Genomic DNA, 17,051 nt, shown 5'->3' with positions numbered 1-17,051 from the left:
GATTTGTCTCCTGCCACCTCTATGACCTCATCCTGGACCATTCTTCCCCCTTGCTTACTGTGTTCCTGCCACACTGGCCTTTCTGGTCTTCAGACAAGCCAAGCTCATTCCTGACTCAGGGCCTTTACGTGTGCTGTTCCCTCTGCCTAAAGTACTCTTCCCCCACATCTTTACATGGCCAGCTCCTTTTTGCCATTGCGGCCTGGGAGAAACCTTCCTGACCACATACTCCCTCCCTCACCCTTTTATTCTTATCATAGCACTCATCAGCACTTGATAGTCCACTGTTTATTTTCTGCCTGCCCCACTAGTCTGTAAGCTTCACGAGAACTTGTCTTATCACTGTATTGCAGCGCTTGGAACAGTGTCAAACATGTGATAGGCGTTCAATCCATGTTTGTAAGAATGAATGACTAACAGTCTAGTGTAGAAGATAGATGTTAAATTTCAAGAGTGACAGCTTCAAAGACAACTACCACTTACGTGCAGTTCACTGTGTGTCAGACTTTGCATATATGAACTCATTTAATCTTAGTAATCTCACAAGCTACTCTGTAATTATCTCCACTTTACAGATGAGAAAAGTGAAGCCCAGCAAGGTTTACTAACTTACCCACAGCTAATAGATGGTAGAGCATCTTGAACGGTAGCCTTGTAGTGAGTATATAGCACCACAGGAGTGACAACAGGGGACCCAATTCAGACTGTGGGTTCAAGGGCTACTTCTTATTGAGCCTCACAAATATTCTCTAAGGTGGGTATTATTATATCCCCATTTTATAGGTGAGGAAACCGAGGCTAATGAGTTTAAGGGACTCATCCAGGACTATGCCACTAAGAAGTAAGAGAGTCAGGACTTGAGCCAAAGCCCAGAGGGCTGTGCCTTCTGCCATGCAGACTGTACCCCAGGCAGCATCAGGCTGGGGGCTCCAGAGGCCTAGGAACAAGGACTTCTTTTTGTCTGCCCTCTCTTTGGCAGCTCCTGGGTCCCTTGTGCACTCCTTCCCCTTCTTGCTTCATAGGCCATCCCGTCCCTGCAGTCCGTTTCCAAACTGCTGCCCTGATTCAGGTCTCTCTCCATGGACGGCCAAGGAGTTCAGGTCCTGGGATAAAATGCTGCCAGTGCCTTGTGTGTGCTGGAAGTTCAAGGACGCAGCTACTCTGCCTGGCTCTTCAGGTGTCATGGGGAAGTGGCCGACAGCACACACAGGCAGTGTGCTCCCCTCTTCTGCCAGCTCAAAAGGTCCTGAGAGCTCGGTCAGGCTTGAGGAATGGGGTGTTGGCAGCCACTAACATGCCAGACAGACAGAGGGGCACGTGCTCCTGGGCATGGCAGCACCAGCTGCTTTCCCTCTTCGCCTAGGCCAGGAGAAAGGAGCTCTCAAAGCTCACTGCCCGGCCCCTCCCTGGTGCCTGGGCGCTGCCGACAGGGAGGGGGGTGCTCCCTTACTGTCCACGACATGTTTGGGTCCACAGTTTTGTAGAGTTTAATCCCTCCTCAATGCAAAAACAAAGGTAGCAGTTGTCATAGTATTGAAGAAAAATGTTTTATTTATAGAGGGACTATGTGATTTAATTTTATGTGTGTGCCTATGCCTATGTCTTTCTCTCTCCATTTTCGTCCTAGGCATGTCTCTATTCTTAACTATGTGACTAAATAACAACCTTTTCATTTTGGAGAAAGAAAATACAACTTGTTTGAATGAGATTGCATCATGCTTACATGGTGGTAGAGTGGAAAGAAGGCACTTTCTTATTAAATTTAAACTCTCTTCTCAGTTTCCTCTTCTGTCAAATGGGGATAATCATACCTATATCACATTATTATTTGCAGATTAAATGAGCAATAGTGGTAGACTGTAATGCCTTCCACGGTGGCCATGCATTATTCATACAGAGAGATTATTTCAGGGAAAAAGATATGTCCTTCATCGTTCATGGGTGGTAATCCTGAGGAGAGTAAAATTCTGCTAATATAAGTTCAAATAGGAGGGAATAAGCACTCATTGGGCCCCTGCCAAATGAGAGGCAGGGTTATCTACAGATTATCTCTTGGAATGTTTATATCCACCCTGTGGGTATTATTATTTTCTGCGACTTACAAAGGAAGGAGCTGAGGCTCAGGTTGAAGGCATGACACCTCTCTTGACATCCTGGCTTTGCCCATTGTTTCCTGTGTGACCACAGACAAGTTGCTTAACCTCTCTGAGCCTCAGTTTCCTCGTTGGTAAAACAGATCAGTGTTTGACACCAAGAGCAGATGGTAGGTGTGGCCAGTCATGCTCTTCCCTGGGCAGAAATACGTTGGCTGGCATGAGATGGCTTGTAGCTCTTACCCTCTTACACCATCTCTTCTGTGGAGAGCAGTCAGTTGTGCGTTAAGCTGCACCAACTTAAAATGCACCCCCCAGTACTGCTGACAGCAGAAAACCCATGCAGTGAGAGGGAGGCCCTTGGCAATGGCCCTTTGACACAGATAACTGAGTCCTGGGAGGGCAACGGGCGTGTTCTTAGCTCCCCTGCCACCCCCAACTCTGCCTAAGCACCAGGAAGTCAAGTGCCATCCCCACAAGTGGTAGAACAGTAGGAGCACACAGACTGATCAATAAGATGTTTGCAGGATTGAATTACCTTGATGACCTAATTCCATTTTTGGGTAAGCTGGATGTTCTCATCTATACTACAGAAAACAGGCGCTCATTTTCCTGTTTGCAGATGACATTGTTATAATGTCTTAAGCTGGGCGAGCTTTGATAATAAACTCTGACCCAACTTAAAAACAGAAAGAACGGCCACAGATGGTGTGTGCTGAAATCAGAGTTCTCACTGGGGATTTTCAACTCTAAATGAGCAGGAATCTATAGGCTGCTCAAGGTAGGTACAAGGGGGGCCACTTCACTGCAACCCATACCATCCTGAAAATTGGAGGTGGTTTTAGTCAGTAATGACATTTAGATTTTTTTTTAATGTAACGCCCACCCTCAAATATGTAGTTGGTCAAAGTTCCACTCTGGTTCTTGTTCTCAGATTGCGGCCCCAGAACCAGCAGCAGAAGCATCACCTGGGAACTTGTTGGAAATGCAAATTCTCAGCCCCATTCCCCATCAGAAACTCGGGGGTAGGACCCAACAGTTGTGTTTTAATTAGCCTCCAGGTGATTGTGATGCAAGCTAAAGCTTAAGAACCACTGCTTTCCCCTTCTTGCGAAGCCTTTTCTTGGCATTTCCCCTATTATAATAGTCCAGGTCTGCGATCTGCCTTGGCTCTTACTACCCTATTGGAAATTGAATACATTCTGTCCCCAGATTTATATTTGCCAGGGAATTACATTGTTCAAAGCCACAGGTTCTCTGACCCCCTGCTATAGTTTTTTCGTGGCCAAAGTGGGTGTTTGGTTACATATGCTTGATATTTTCCAAGTTGAAGGCCTTGTGGCCACGCCCTGTGGTGCAGGACTCTGGGTCTTCAGGTGCCCATTTGTCTTTGTACAAGACTAGACCCCAGATCCTGCTTTCAGTAGCTTCAGCCCAGCCATCGCACGCTCTCTCTGCCTTCCCTTGGTTTTGGAATGGGCCTCTCTATTTTCCTAAGAGGTAACCCTCCTGCCCCTAGTCCCTTTCCTGTTAGTTCTGAAGAGCTGGTCTGTTTTATATGTGGGCGCTGCCTCGGGGCACTGATGGCATGTCTTTCTTTGCATAGCATAGGCCTCTGGAAAGCAGTGGAGGCAAATCTGTGTCCCATCCATGGCAAGTGCCAGGCTTGTTTACCCGGCACTGTTTGTCCTAATCTCACTTGGTTTTACATTATTCTTCTTCTGTTGTTTCCCCTTTGTCTTTATGTTCTCAACTGCAGACTTAATTTTTAGTTCATCTTATCTTGTATGCTGACTGCCTTGATTAATTGTAGAAGGGGACAGTTTCAATAAATAAAACTGAATACCTTTTATTATGAGATACAATGGATATGAAACAGTTAACATTTAGTAAGTGATGTCTTTTAAGCGGCCGTGTATACCTGGGCCTGTCTTATTCCAACCCCCTGCTCCCTCATGTTATCATTTGGGCAGGGCTTCAGTTAAAACTCTTTTAAACCACAAAACCAACACTACTGGGAATTCAGGATGAGTTAGACAGCCACGGGAAGGAAATTTAGGCACGCTGGACATAAGGCCCTTCAGCAGGCGTTAGGTCTTTCTTCAATATATTCATAAATCAACAACTCCAAAAGTGGAGTAATGAAAATTGTGGCATGAATAATCTCCTCATGAGGCTATAGATGCCCTAGAAACACTCAAACTGAATAAACTGATTACCAAGCAGTGGTGGATACTCTGTGATTCTGTTATTGTTTGAGTGATATACTTTCCTTAGTTTACTTTGTAATTTGAAGTACTTTTTTTAAAAATGTAGTTAAAAAATAGCCATGCAAGGTTTTCATAGATACACCTGCTTCTGAATGAACTATATCCCAAGTTGCCTTGGATAGTGTTCTCAGTGAAGTCACATAGGGTGTCTGATTTAGCCTTGTGGCAGGTGGAAACCCCTAACCCCAATCCTCCTGCAGATGCAAAAGGGGAAATAGGCGATTTATATCCACCATTTATTGAATATCTACTATTTGCCAGCCAGGCACTGTGCCAGACACTAAATAAACTTTTTACTTTTTCTCTAAATCTTCACAACAAGTCTAGGGAAGGCAGGCTTAAAATTTTCCATTCTGTGGTGCTAGGTGTTAATCCCATCTCTGACTTGGATAAGAATTTGAAATATGCTTGAACTTTTTAAAATTTGAGTTTGAAAACGGGTGCTGAGCTGAACTTATATAAAGTGGGACTTCATATTTGGTATTGCAGAATCCCCACTAATTAAGAATCAAGTGCAGTAATGGATATAAAAGCACTTTGTACTATTATGCTTTTGTACAATGCAAGAGACTATTATATAAATGGCATTTCAGAGGCTCAGCAACTTTAAGGGCCTCTAATTAATAGGGAATCGTGTTTGAGCTATTCTCTAAGGTTGGAGAATCTAGAAGTTATCGTTATTAGGTCAAGGCGATAGCTACTCTAGAAGTCTGCTGGAATTAGAGCAGCACGTGTCGGAAATGGACCTTCACATCTATGAAACACAGATAATTGGGTGGTAAAGATGGCATATTAGCACCTTGTTATTCTCTCTTGGATCTGAGCAGTGTTTTAAGTTCTTTCTAGTTCCTGGAGATCCTGCAGTGAGAAAGAAGGAAGTGAAATATGTTTATTGAGTGTTGGGCATATGACTTTCTGGGGTGATGCTCTAATCATTTGTATTAATAGGAGGGGGCAAGTGCTTGACATGGACCATTTCTCCAAACTGATCTTGTCTCTTGCTGCCTAGTCCCTGCTCCTTGCTCTCATCTGCCAAATATCTTCCTCTCCTCTGCACTTTTTTCACCAGCGTTGAGCTGTCATTGCTCAGGCCCCTCTAAACAGCGATTCTTGGTACCTGACTGATAGCCTGATGTCATCCTGGTAGCTCAGTGCCCCCTCCATTGCTCAGATATGCAGGGGCCTTCTGCATCTACATCTCTCAAGCCTGTTTCTTGGACTTATTCCAGATCCTTGAACATTTATGGGAGAAACTAGCCTAGTCTTAAAGATGTGCTAAAATGGATATCCTCATTTGGGGAAAAAAAAAACCACTTGTCTAGCCCTAAGAAAAAATAAAACCTAAATCAGTCTCCTCTTGGTGCGTGTTAACATTGCAAGGTGTTGCTTGGGTATGATGCCCTCTTAAAGCATTTTAAGGGAAGGTGAGCTTTCAGAAAGCCTTTGTTTCCTGGTGACTTAGTGATGACTTTTCTGTGTGTTCTCCTGAATTCATTTCATCTTGAAGTAAATTTACCATCACAGGCTAATCTGGGTAAAGAATATCTCCAAGTAAGCAGTTACAAACTATGCCTAATTAATCCTTCAGCCTTTCTCCTTCCTTTCTCCTTTCTCCTTCCTCCTGTTTTAAAACCACCCATAGCTGGCACCAGAAGGGGGGCGGTGGAAATCATGGGTGGGGGAATATTGATCCCAATGCCGCTTTTACTACGTATGAGCAGATTTGATGGAAAATTGAGCAGGTGAGATTATGGACCAGAAGCATGGGGGGTTTCTGCAGGGTATGCGTTTTCTGATCTCCTTCAATGCAAACAAATCAAGAATGACTATATGGATTTTACTCTGGAATGGAGGCCTTCTTCAAATTCACGTAATTAAAGAAAAAAAATCTTCTTGGCTTTGTGTATTTCAAACTGAGTATAATGACTGTGTGTCTTTGTTTTCTCCTTTCCCTTGCCGGCGGGCATGTAGCACGTGTGGAGTGAGAGCGAGGACTGCCTGCCTTTTTTGCAGCTAGCACAGGATTACATCTCCTCCTGCGGCAAGAAGACGCTCCATGAAGTCTTGGAAAAAGTCTTCAAGTCTTTCAGACCTGTAGGTGCCTGCTTGGCTTCTAAAGCCATCTTGTTGTCTCCATTGATTGTGCTTTGAATAACATGGATTGTGGGGAAAGTGGGCAAAACCTGGGGTGACTAATTGTTTTTCTCTTGTCTGCCCTGTGGCTTAAAGATAGCAGCTAGTGGAGGGAGGCTGAGGGCGGAGAGGGAGGGGGAAACGGGATGCGACACAGCTGTTTGTTGCAGGGATGATGGTTATTTCTAGCATCACTTGAGTTAAGAATCTCTGATTGGGTGGGAAGCAAACAGAGCCTTTATGAGACAACTGAGTATTCTGGTTCTCATCCAGTAGACTTAAAACCAAAATGCTTGGAAGTGCTATGGAGGTTCTCTTATGGTAGGAAATTGCCAGAAGGCTATATAAAGGATGTACCTCCATGTTGATGGATATGGAGAAGGAGGAAATTGGATAGTTGTTCTGTTCTTTTCTCTTTTTATGAAGTCTCTTATAGAGAGCTTGCTTTCCCCTAACCCCCTTAGGATTTAGGAATCTGTATGTCTATGGTTAGCTGACAGTTTGTTTCATTATAGCTGAAAAACATGTAAAATGAATACTCACCCCTAATTTGAAGACTACTTCTCTCTTTATTTTTATTGGAAGAGAAAGTCAGATTACGTGACACTTGCCCCAAGTTCAATTCCCTGCCCACCATAAATACTCTACATGCTCAGTGTTATTTGCTCTAGAATTTCTTTTTTTCTTTTTTTTTTTTTCTTTTTTCAAATCTTTTAAAATAGTGTCTACTTCTTTCCTGGAATTTTCAAACTTGTCTTTCGCTTCTCTGAACATGGTAGGCTTGGCTGCATAAGAGACTGTCAGATATTCCAGTATTTCAAGGTTTGGGAGTCTGTTTTGTCAGCTTTTGTTACCACTGGTTCCCCGTCCTGGTATCTTGTTTCTTTGCGTGTTGGATTATCTCTGCGTGCTTGAAAATTTGTATATTTGTATTTGAAAATTTATATATAGGGGTATATTGAGGCCTAAGATGATGGTACTTTCCTCCAGAGAGGATTTTTATTTGCTTCTGCCAGGGCTGGAGGGGCCCTGTCATTCAGAGACCACCCTCAATCAGTTTGAGACTTGTGGTTCTTAGAACTCTCCAGGTGATGGACAGTCAGGTTGCAGGCCTGGTTTATTCTGGTTCATCCTTGTTCTGAGAGCAGCCTCAGTCTGTTCAGGCTGATAGAACAAAATACCATAGACTAGGTGGCTTATAAACAAAAATTTATTTCTCATTGTTCTAGAGGCTGGAAGTCTGAGATTAGAGTGCCAGCAGATCTGGTATCTAGTGAGGGCCCACTTCCTAGACAGATGGCCATCTTTTCACTTGAACTTCACATGGTGGAAGGAGAGAGAGAGAGCCCCAGGGCCTCTTTTATAAGGGCACTAGGCCATTTATAAGGGCTCTACCTTCATGACCTAATCACCTCTCATAGGGCCCACCTTCTAATACCATCACCTCAAAGGTCAGGATTTCAACATATGAATTTGGAGGGGGGAACACAAATACTCAGACCATAGCATAGGCTTTTGGGGTCCTAGCCTGAAGTGAGGAGTGTTTATAACAGTTTGCTCCTTTGAAGGGCCCTGGGTTTGACTTTGGTCTCCCTAGCTCTTAGAGTAGGCCAAGAATGCAGTAGTAGTTTCTTCCAGGTCAGCAAATGTCCTTAGGACAAAAGCAGCTTTTTTTGATAGGTTTACCTCTCTGGGTGCTAATTCTCAATTATTTAAGAAGGCATTTTTCATATTGAATCCAGATTTTTTTAGTTCTCTTTGCAAGAGTTTGTCCCGATCACTATCACTTAATCCATCATTGTAAAAAGTGGAATTTCAAGTGGCTTTTGTCACTTTATCTGATTTGTATCATTTGTCCAACCAGTTCTGTTTGTTGTTGTTGTTTGTTAATTTTCTAAGCCTGTTTGGCTTATTCAAAATAGATTTTTGACTTAAAGATACTGGTCTATTCCACTTCCATTCATTCAAGATGTATTTACTGAGTACCCAGTAGGCACTTGGCACTCTTTACTGCTCTGTTCCTAGCAGTTGAACCAGACAGATGAAAATCTTAGACCTCACAGAGCTTGTATTCTAGTGGCAGAGAGATAAGATAAATGAGTACAACATAAGGTAAATGAGTACAGCACATAATGTGTTAGTGACAAGTGCTGAGGAGAAAAAAACATGAGTCAGGGAAAGGGGGTGAGAAGTGTCAGAGGCACTGACAATTTTGATTAGGGGAGCAGGGAAAGCTTCACTGAGGAGGTAATGTGAGTAAAACTTGAAGTGAGATGTGAGCTATGAGGAGAGCTACAGGAAGAGCTTTCCAGGTAGAGAGAACAGCAAATACGACCACAGAGGGAGAGAAAACCAGTGTTCAGAGAACAAGGAGGGGCTGGTGCGGCCTGAGTTGGGGGGGGGGTAGGGGAGGAGCATCGAGAGATGAGTCCGAGGAACCTCAGGGGCTTGCAGGTCACAGAAGGACTTGGGCTTTTTCTCCCGTGTGCTGGGGAGCCGCTGGGGGGGTTTAAGCGCAGGAGGGATCTGCTGAGTAGAGAACAGGCTGTGCGGGGGAGCGTGGGAGCAGGGAGCCCAGTGAGGGGGCTGTTGCTTTCCTCCAGGCGAGGCCATCGGTCTTGGACCAGGATGGTCACAGTGAAGGTGGAAGAAAGGGGCGGGATTCTGGAGATGCCTTGAAGGTAGACCCAACCGGACTTGCTGATGGGTTGGAGGTGTGGTGTGGGAAAAAGAAGGCATGGATGACTCCAGAGGTCCTCATCTACTCAGTGAAGGGAATGGTGTTCCTTGACTGAGGTGGGTGAGGCTGCAGGAGGAAAGTTTGGGGGTGGGACTCTCAAGAGCTCGGTTATGGACACGCCAGTGTTTGAAATACCTGTTAGACATCCAACTAGAGATATCAAGGCAAGCAAAATTTTTTTAAAAAATTGGTTCCCTCAAATCTCAACCCCCCCAGACTATCTAATTGGCAAATGATACTCACTGTGCAGCTGGTTTCCTCAGGGGGGTTCCACTCATTAGCCTGCCACCTGATTCTCTGTATGTGGCTGTCATCTGGGGTGGCAAGCAACAGACTACCTGCAGAGTGGGCCTACCTGCAGAAGGTGAGCGCCCACCAGGGCTCCTTTTGCCATCTTGCTTTACCAAGTCTATGGCTGTATTTCAGCAACCAGGCCGCCACACGTAAATGGAAAAAACTGCAGTCCAAAAAATCCAGATGCACAGCTAAAAGCGATTGACTTGGTTGAATACTTTCTCTCAGATCAAGCTGCTTTGTGTCGTGGAGACACACAGATTTCATTTAACGCCGTCGGGCTTCCAGAGTTGGTTTCTAAAGCAGAGCCTTCCGCCACAGTGGGCAGGGCTGGTGCTCCCAAGGCGGGGCCTTCACCTGGCACGGCGCCCCCTTTGGTGGGGAAGCTGTCGCGTGCTGGGCACTCTGGCTGGGTCTTTTTGCCTTCGGGAGAGGCTGGAGGCCTTCTCAGGACTAGTGAGGGTGAAATGCACGCAAGCTTTGGGTTTCTCTCCGTCAGGGTGTGCCCCAGATCGGATGAGAGGGAGTGTTACACACCCAGGTGAAGGACTGCTGGAGATCGGTGGGGAAGCTTTTACCCTCTCCCTCTCCACTGAAGAGTGTATTTCTTCCCACTGGTATTTATCTGTTTTATATAAAGGAGCTTTGGGTTTAGAAATAAGACCCCGGAAAGGGTCTTACTGCTGTTGTAGCTGAAAGCATTTGTTGAAGTAACACATACCCAAATGCTACAAGGTTATCACGCAGGTAAGCTTGAGCACCTCATTCCCTGAAAATTTTTGATAATCTGATCAATCTGTGTAGCTCCTTTTTGTTTCTAGTTGGGGAAACCACAGAAGGAATATTTTTACCTTCATCTTAGAACAGTCTCATTCATGGCTTTGAATTCTTGCTTTACCTTGGCCAGCCCGTCGCCAGCCCCTACCCTGGGTAGTCTCTCCAGAAAGATAAGGACCTTTCTGTCGACAGCCTTCTGCTGCCTCTTGGGGCGTCAGTCAAGCAGGGTCAGTTAACTCTGCTGAAGCCCACACGTGCCTGCCTGCATGGGCCAGAGAATGGGGTCATCTTCTGGCCGTCCTCGGCGATCCCGCCCGCAAGGCTCTGCGTGCCACAGTAGCACTCTCTACCTTTGGACATTGCAATTTTGTAGACTGTGTGCTTTTCCTCCCCTTTCTGTTTGCCTTCTCCCCCCCACCCCGTTTCTGTTTGCCTTCCCCCCACTGAAACAATCAATATCACAAAGTCCATGCCCTACCAAAGAAATCTGTTGTTCGATTTGACAAGAAAAAAATAATTATTCTTTTTCTTATTCACCATGTTACTCCTCCTCTTTTTTCTCTATCTCTTCATCACATGATCAACAAAATGTATGATCATCTGCTATTTGCCAAAGCACCGCTTTGGAGAGTAAGAGGCAGGGCAGGGTGCCTAGTCGTTGCGCTCAAGGAGCTGGCTTTCTGGTAGGAGACAGAGCCACAAAAACGTACAGAGAAACTCCAGGTTACAAAACCGAGCATTTATTTTGGTCTAGACGCTCTGCTAGGTACAGTGCAAAAGAGTTCCATTCCCTGCTCTGCTTACTCTGATCTGCTGGTTCTCTGGGGAAGTGTTTCCTGACAGGATGTCAGTGAGTGTGCACCGACCACAGGGTGTTGGTTGTGGTCCCTTTACCTAGTTATGCAGAATCAGGTTACTACAGTGATGAGGAACCCAAGCTCTGGGGGCAGGCTGCCTGGATTCAAATCCCAGTTCTGTCACTTGCTGCCTGTGTGACCTCAGGCAAGTTACTTGACCTTGCTGTTTCTCAGTTTTTTCATTTGTAAAAGTAGGAAACAAATGATGATAGTTACCTTAGGATTGCTACAAGATTAAATGACACGATTCTTGTTGGGGACTTAGCGAAGCGCACGGCACAGAGGATAAGCATTGAGTAAATGCTGGGATTGACACAGACGGGATGGGGACACTCGGCAAAGTACTGTTGAGAAGTGAGCTCAGTAGTGAAAGCTTTCATAGGACCCTTAGGTTTTTTTTTTTTTTTAATTTTTTAATTTATTTATATTTATTTTTGGCTGTGTTGGGTCTTCGTTTCTGTGTGAGGGCTTTCTCTAGTTGCGGCGAGCGGGGGCCACTCATCATCGCGGTGCGCGGGCCTCTCACTATCGCGGCCTCTCCTGTTGCGGAGCACAGGCTCCAGACGCGCAGGCTCAGCAGTTGTGGCTCACGGGCCTAGTTGCTCCGCGGCATGTGGGATCTTCCCAGACCAGGGCTCGAACCCGTGTCCCCTGCACCGGCAGGCAGACTCTCAACCACTGCGCCACCAGGGAAGCCCGACCCTTAGGTTTTTGATGGAGGAAGAAAACAATTTGCTAAGTGATTTCAACACACGCTTAACAGAAGCATCTGGCTAAGATAAGAGATTTTAAAGGGGCAGTGTTGGGGTATTATTGCCAAAAGTTTGTCGACACTGGTTTTGGCAAAATAATAATCATCCATTCAGTACCTGATTCGTACAACTCAGTGGGTTTGAGGCTAGTGCTACAAGGGGGACGAATGGATGCTCCTGTCCCCCAGAGGGACATACGACCAAAGAGCCTCTGGTGACAGAGTTATGGGTGATATTTATTTTCTCTTCTGGATTTTCTAAATTTTCCATGATGTCACAGAAAACATTTATAATCAGGAACTATTGTGTGTTTTTTTTTTAAAAAACTGCCTTATCTACTGTGTGTCATAAGGACTGGGAATATCAGATGTGAGTGGGCTCATCGAGGAACAAAGTGCTGGCAGTGGCTTCACGAGGAGGGGGGACTTGAAAGGGCGAGATCTGGACAATGCTGGAGCAGGAGGAGGGCCGGCCAAGAAGAAAGACCAGGAAGGCCCATCTTGGCCCCTTAGCTCAGAGAACCTTAGAGATGTCCCTGGGTGGGGCCAGGTGGCTTAGCCCTGGCCTGGCCGGCTCCCAGCCCGTGTTGTTCAGCCTTAGTGCCCCCATCTTTAAAATGGGGGTCATACATGTTTCTGTGTCTTGTGGATGCATGGGGAGCTTCCAAATCAGAACACAGAGGGCTGTCAAAGCCCAGCCACCCCACTGAGGTTTGTTTCAATTTCTAGCTCATAACTGCTGTTAGGAAATGCTTATTGGGTGGATATGCAGCTCCATGGATGCAGTGGGGCAGCTTCCTTCCTGGACTGACCCATATTCTGCTCCACTCCAGGGGCCTCCTGGCTTCTACCTAGTTTTTTTTTTTTCCTTCCTGCTGGAATGTCATATCCAAATGATACATGTGTGCAAATGACAGCGCTGTCATTGCCATCTGTGAGCAGGAGGGTTTATCCATGTTCTGGCACCCGTAATGGCTTCGGAGACACCTGTCACTAGCCTTGATCAATGCGAATTGGAGAATCGTTGGAGTCCTACATTTTTTTTGTTTAAGTGGCCCTGGATTGACAGTCGCCAGTCATCACATGATTGAGTTAGATAATGAAATAGTGGTTATGGGTCTAAATAATGCTGGCCATGCCATTCATTTTTTCCCTCCATGTTTTTATATCTTTTATTTAGTGATGATTAACAGTCCTTCCTCCCCTCCACCCCCCCCCCACTAGAAAACAGTTCACAAAAGAAGAGAGAACTTACCATTTCCAAGTTAGCTGCAAAACCAAAACTGATCTTTGCCTTTCAGTTCTCTCAAAGCTTTACTCTATTCTCCTGGAGTATTACTCCTCCTCTTACTAGCACTGTGGACATTAGGGTCATGAGGCACCTCTTGCTATGACGATTTTCTGTGCTGTTTTGGTTGATGTTCTTTTTTTTTTTTTTTAATGGGGTACAGTTGTTTTACAATGTTGTGTTATTTTCCACTGTACAGCGAAGTGAAGTAGAGTTCCCTGTGCCATACAGCAGGTCCTCATTGTGGCTTTGATGGCCCTACCTGGAGTGAGAGCCTGTGCTTCCCCAGGTTTTCTCACTCTGATTGACCCTGGTCCCCTGCCTGGGGTTGCTGTGTGACTCCACGTTTTTTTCTCTTGAGAAACAGAGATCCTTCCACCAGAAAAATTCCCTTAATTCTGTCTTACTGGCATGAGCAAGATTGGTTGTTGTTGTGTTTTTTTTTGCCACTAGTGGCTGGAGAGCCAGGGATTATACCCCACAGGAAAACCCATTGTGACCCAGAAAAAGTTCAATTCTTGCTTCTACTCTTCTAGTCTGGTCAAGAGTCTGGAAGAAGAGAGAGAATCCACTTGTGGGAAGCTGCCCCCGTTGGTCAGAAAGTCTGGTAGGAAAGATTATGCACAAGTGTGGGTTTTAATAAAAACACATTGAATTAATACAACATTGTAAATAAACTATACTTCAGTAAAAAATATTGATAAGAAAACAAAAAAACCCCCACTACATCCAAAAAGAAACCAAAACAAAACCACACACACACACACTGAATGTTGACAATTTAAGTTTATCATGGCATTTGTTTTTTGCTCATATGGTGAACATTCAAACCCTTGTCTTTTGTAGAACGTGCGATAGCCCCTAAAATAAGAGGGTACCTATTACTCTTGCTCATTTGGGTCTTACATCAGTCTTGCCACCTACCCCCCCCCCTTTTTTTTTCTCTCTATTATTGAAAAGACAGACTGACCAGGATCCCATCAGAGGTTTCTTGGTACCACCAGCATCATGGATCATTAAGATAAATCGTGACCAATTCCCCAAATACTTTAGGGTCTCAATACTCAGAGTGTGGTTTCTGGACCAGCAGTATCCCCGTCACCAGGGAGCTTGTTAGGAAAGCAGAATCTCAGATCCCACCTGAGACCCACTGACTCAGAATCTACATTTTAGGTAGATCCTGAGTGAGTCATACACAGCAAAGTGTGAGAAATGCTGCTTCAAAGAATCCTCTGGAAGGAGCTTACAGGAACCTCTAAAGCCACAGGGCACTTACTGGAAGCCCCAAAAGCCTAGCTGGTTGCCTGTGCTCTCTAGGGCCTAGATACTATCTCCCCTTCTTTTATAAAGACACTCTAGCCCAAGTGTTTGAGTGAGTGCCACCTTCAGAGACAGCAGATGCTAAGTGCCAACTGAATAGAGCCTCAACTAGTTTATAACACTTTCAAAAAGACCTGGAGTTAGTCCTACAGAAAACTGATACTCTCTTGGGTCTGAAGAGCTTTAATTCTCAAGGGTTGGCGTCTCTACCCACCAGGTACAACCCTGTTAGGATGGGTGGGCCCCAGTAGTTCTTATGTGATCAGAGACTGTTCTGAAGAAGCAAGACCCTGGGAATGCCAACACTGTTGTCCAGAGTGATCATAAAGACTTTTTCCCGTCAACTGAAAAAAAAATTTACTGAAGTAAGAACGAATGACTCTAAGTTTCAGGAGCAATTTAAATATACTTGACAGGATTTCTTGGCCTGTCTCCTTTCCCTTATAAGAGCGTGTGGGTGCAGTAAAAGCAAGGACTCAGGATTCTTCCCAGTCTGTTTATACTCCTGTTTCTGATATGAATTCTTGACTGTTAAAAATTTGGATCCAGAAATTAAATTTTTTTTTCCAATCTGGCTATTCAATCTATTCTTTTTTTTCCGCTCCAGTTTTATTGCGATATAATTGACATACAGCACTGTATAAGTTTCTGGCATAATAATTTGACTAACATACATCATGAAATGATGATCACAGTAAGTTTAGTGAATATCCATGGTCTTATATAGATATAAAATTAAAGAAATAGGAAAAAAAACACCTTTTTTTCCTTGTAATGAGAACTCTTAGGATTTACTCTCAACAACTTTTTTTTTTTTGGCTGCGTTGGGTCTTTGTTGCTACGTGCAGGCTTTCTCTAGTTGTGGTGAGCAGGGGCTACTCTTCGTTGCAGTGCGCGGGCTTCTTATTGCGGTGGCTTCTCTTGTTGCAGAGCACGGGCTCTAGGCATATGGGCTTCAGTAGTTGTGGCACGTGGGCTCAGTAGTTGTGGCTCACGGGCTCAGTAGTTGTGGCGCACAGGCTTAGTTGCTCTGTGGCATGTGGGATCTTCCTGGACCAGGGCTCGAACCTATGCCCCTGCATTGGCAGGCAGATTCTTAACCACTGTGCCACCAGAGAAGCCCCTCTTAACAACTTTCTTATACAGCATACAGCAATGTTAATTATATTTATCATGATGTAAATTATATCCCTAGTACTTATTTAAGTTATAACTGGAAGTTAGTACTTTTTTGACTGCCTTCAGCCAATTTTCCCTCCCCTCACCCCTGCCTCTGGTAACCCAGAAGTTAGACTTACCTACCATAAATGAGAATGGAGACAGAGGTGGGAATGCTAGATTATTACATATCTGTATGATTTCCTTTGGAATCCCAGGCAAATTCTAGCTCTTGTGCTTTTTCTGTTTTCCTCCTCATGCTTCCAAATTGTACATACTCATAAATGTTGATATTAACATTGCATATTGAATTTTTTAAAGTGTGTTACCGAGTAGAAAACATTGAAGGCTCCAGCTATAGGAGCAGCATGGACAGCTGGAAGGATATCTCCCAGGTAGCCTGGCGGTTAGGCGTGTAATGTCTACAACCTGCTGGCCTGGGTTTGAATCCTGCTCTGATGCTTACTGGGCAACTCTGGGCAAATTTACTCAACATCTTCAGATCTTCTTTGTGAAAGGGAGATAATAATAGTACCTACCCCACAGGGTTATTATGAGGACCAAAGGAATTAATGTACAGAAAAGCTGCTTATACAGTGCCTAGCAGATAGTAACTTAACCAATATAAACTATTATTATTGAATCCGAAGTGTGCCAAAATTGGTTGGTTCAATGGAACGTAAGCCTGAGAATCTAATGCAGAGGCTGATAGAACTGAGTTTCTTAGTTCTCTTCCTACTTCCTACAGTACTAATTAACAATGAGGCAGTCCAGAAGCAAGCCCAGCAGAAGAGAGAGGAAGAAGCAGGGTCTGGAGACAGTCTACTGATGCAGCAGTAACTCCCCTTGAATAATTGAACTGGCTGTGCTTTAAAATGAGAAGCAAGATAATATAATATAATTAGATAATTCACTTAAGACTCTACAGTTTGCAGACCATGGCCCCATGCACTTTCTCATTGAATCGCCATAGTTTCTCTGGAGTAGAGCAGGTGTCATGGTTCCCACTTTACAGAGAAGGACACTGAGGCTCAGCAAAGGCAGTGGTCCCCAACTAGAGCCCTGGCTTCCCGATGCGAGGTCCAGTGCCATTTCCACACAGCCTCTCAACCAATCTTCAGATTCTCCGCTAAGGTGCCTTAAACGTCCTGACAGCCATTGAGAGCTGCTTCTCTTCTCTCTCCCTCCTTTAAGGACAGGGGGAGAGCAGCTCTCAAATTAGCATCTGAAGATTTCCTGCCAAAGGGAAGGGCCTCCCATGTGGCTGATGCTACAGACCTAGAACTATGTGCTTTGGATTCACATCAAGGTAAGGTACAGAGCTAGGAAGAGGAGAGAGGGGAAGGGTTTCACGCTTGGCTTGCTGGAAC

The 17,051-nt window shown here is 44.8% G+C and overlaps 1 protein-coding gene across 4 annotated transcripts in view; it reads left to right on the top strand.

Moving 5' to 3' along the window:
* The window catches only part of MTURN (maturin, neural progenitor differentiation regulator homolog), a 30,539-nt gene that overhangs the window by 4,241 nt on the left and 9,247 nt on the right, over positions 1 to 17,051 (top strand). For 3 of the 4 annotated variants that reach the window (XR_452098.2, XM_007193514.2, XM_007193515.3), the window contains exon 2: positions 6,335 to 6,457. The exons of the other annotated variant lie outside the window; for it this stretch is intronic. Coding sequence is in view for 2 of the 3 variants with exons in the window: in XM_007193514.2 (XP_007193576.2) it covers positions 6,335 to 6,457 (123 nt within the window). In the remaining variant the exon portion in view is untranslated. The remainder of the gene's footprint in view (positions 1 to 6,334; positions 6,458 to 17,051) is intronic. 4 annotated transcript variants of the gene reach the window in all.

The sequence above is a fragment of the Balaenoptera acutorostrata genome, chromosome 7 (genome assembly GCF_949987535.1).
Source record: "Balaenoptera acutorostrata chromosome 7, mBalAcu1.1, whole genome shotgun sequence".
Classification (NCBI taxonomy): domain Eukaryota; kingdom Metazoa; phylum Chordata; class Mammalia; order Artiodactyla; family Balaenopteridae; genus Balaenoptera; species Balaenoptera acutorostrata.
This window is presented reverse-complemented; position numbering and strand designations above follow the sequence as displayed.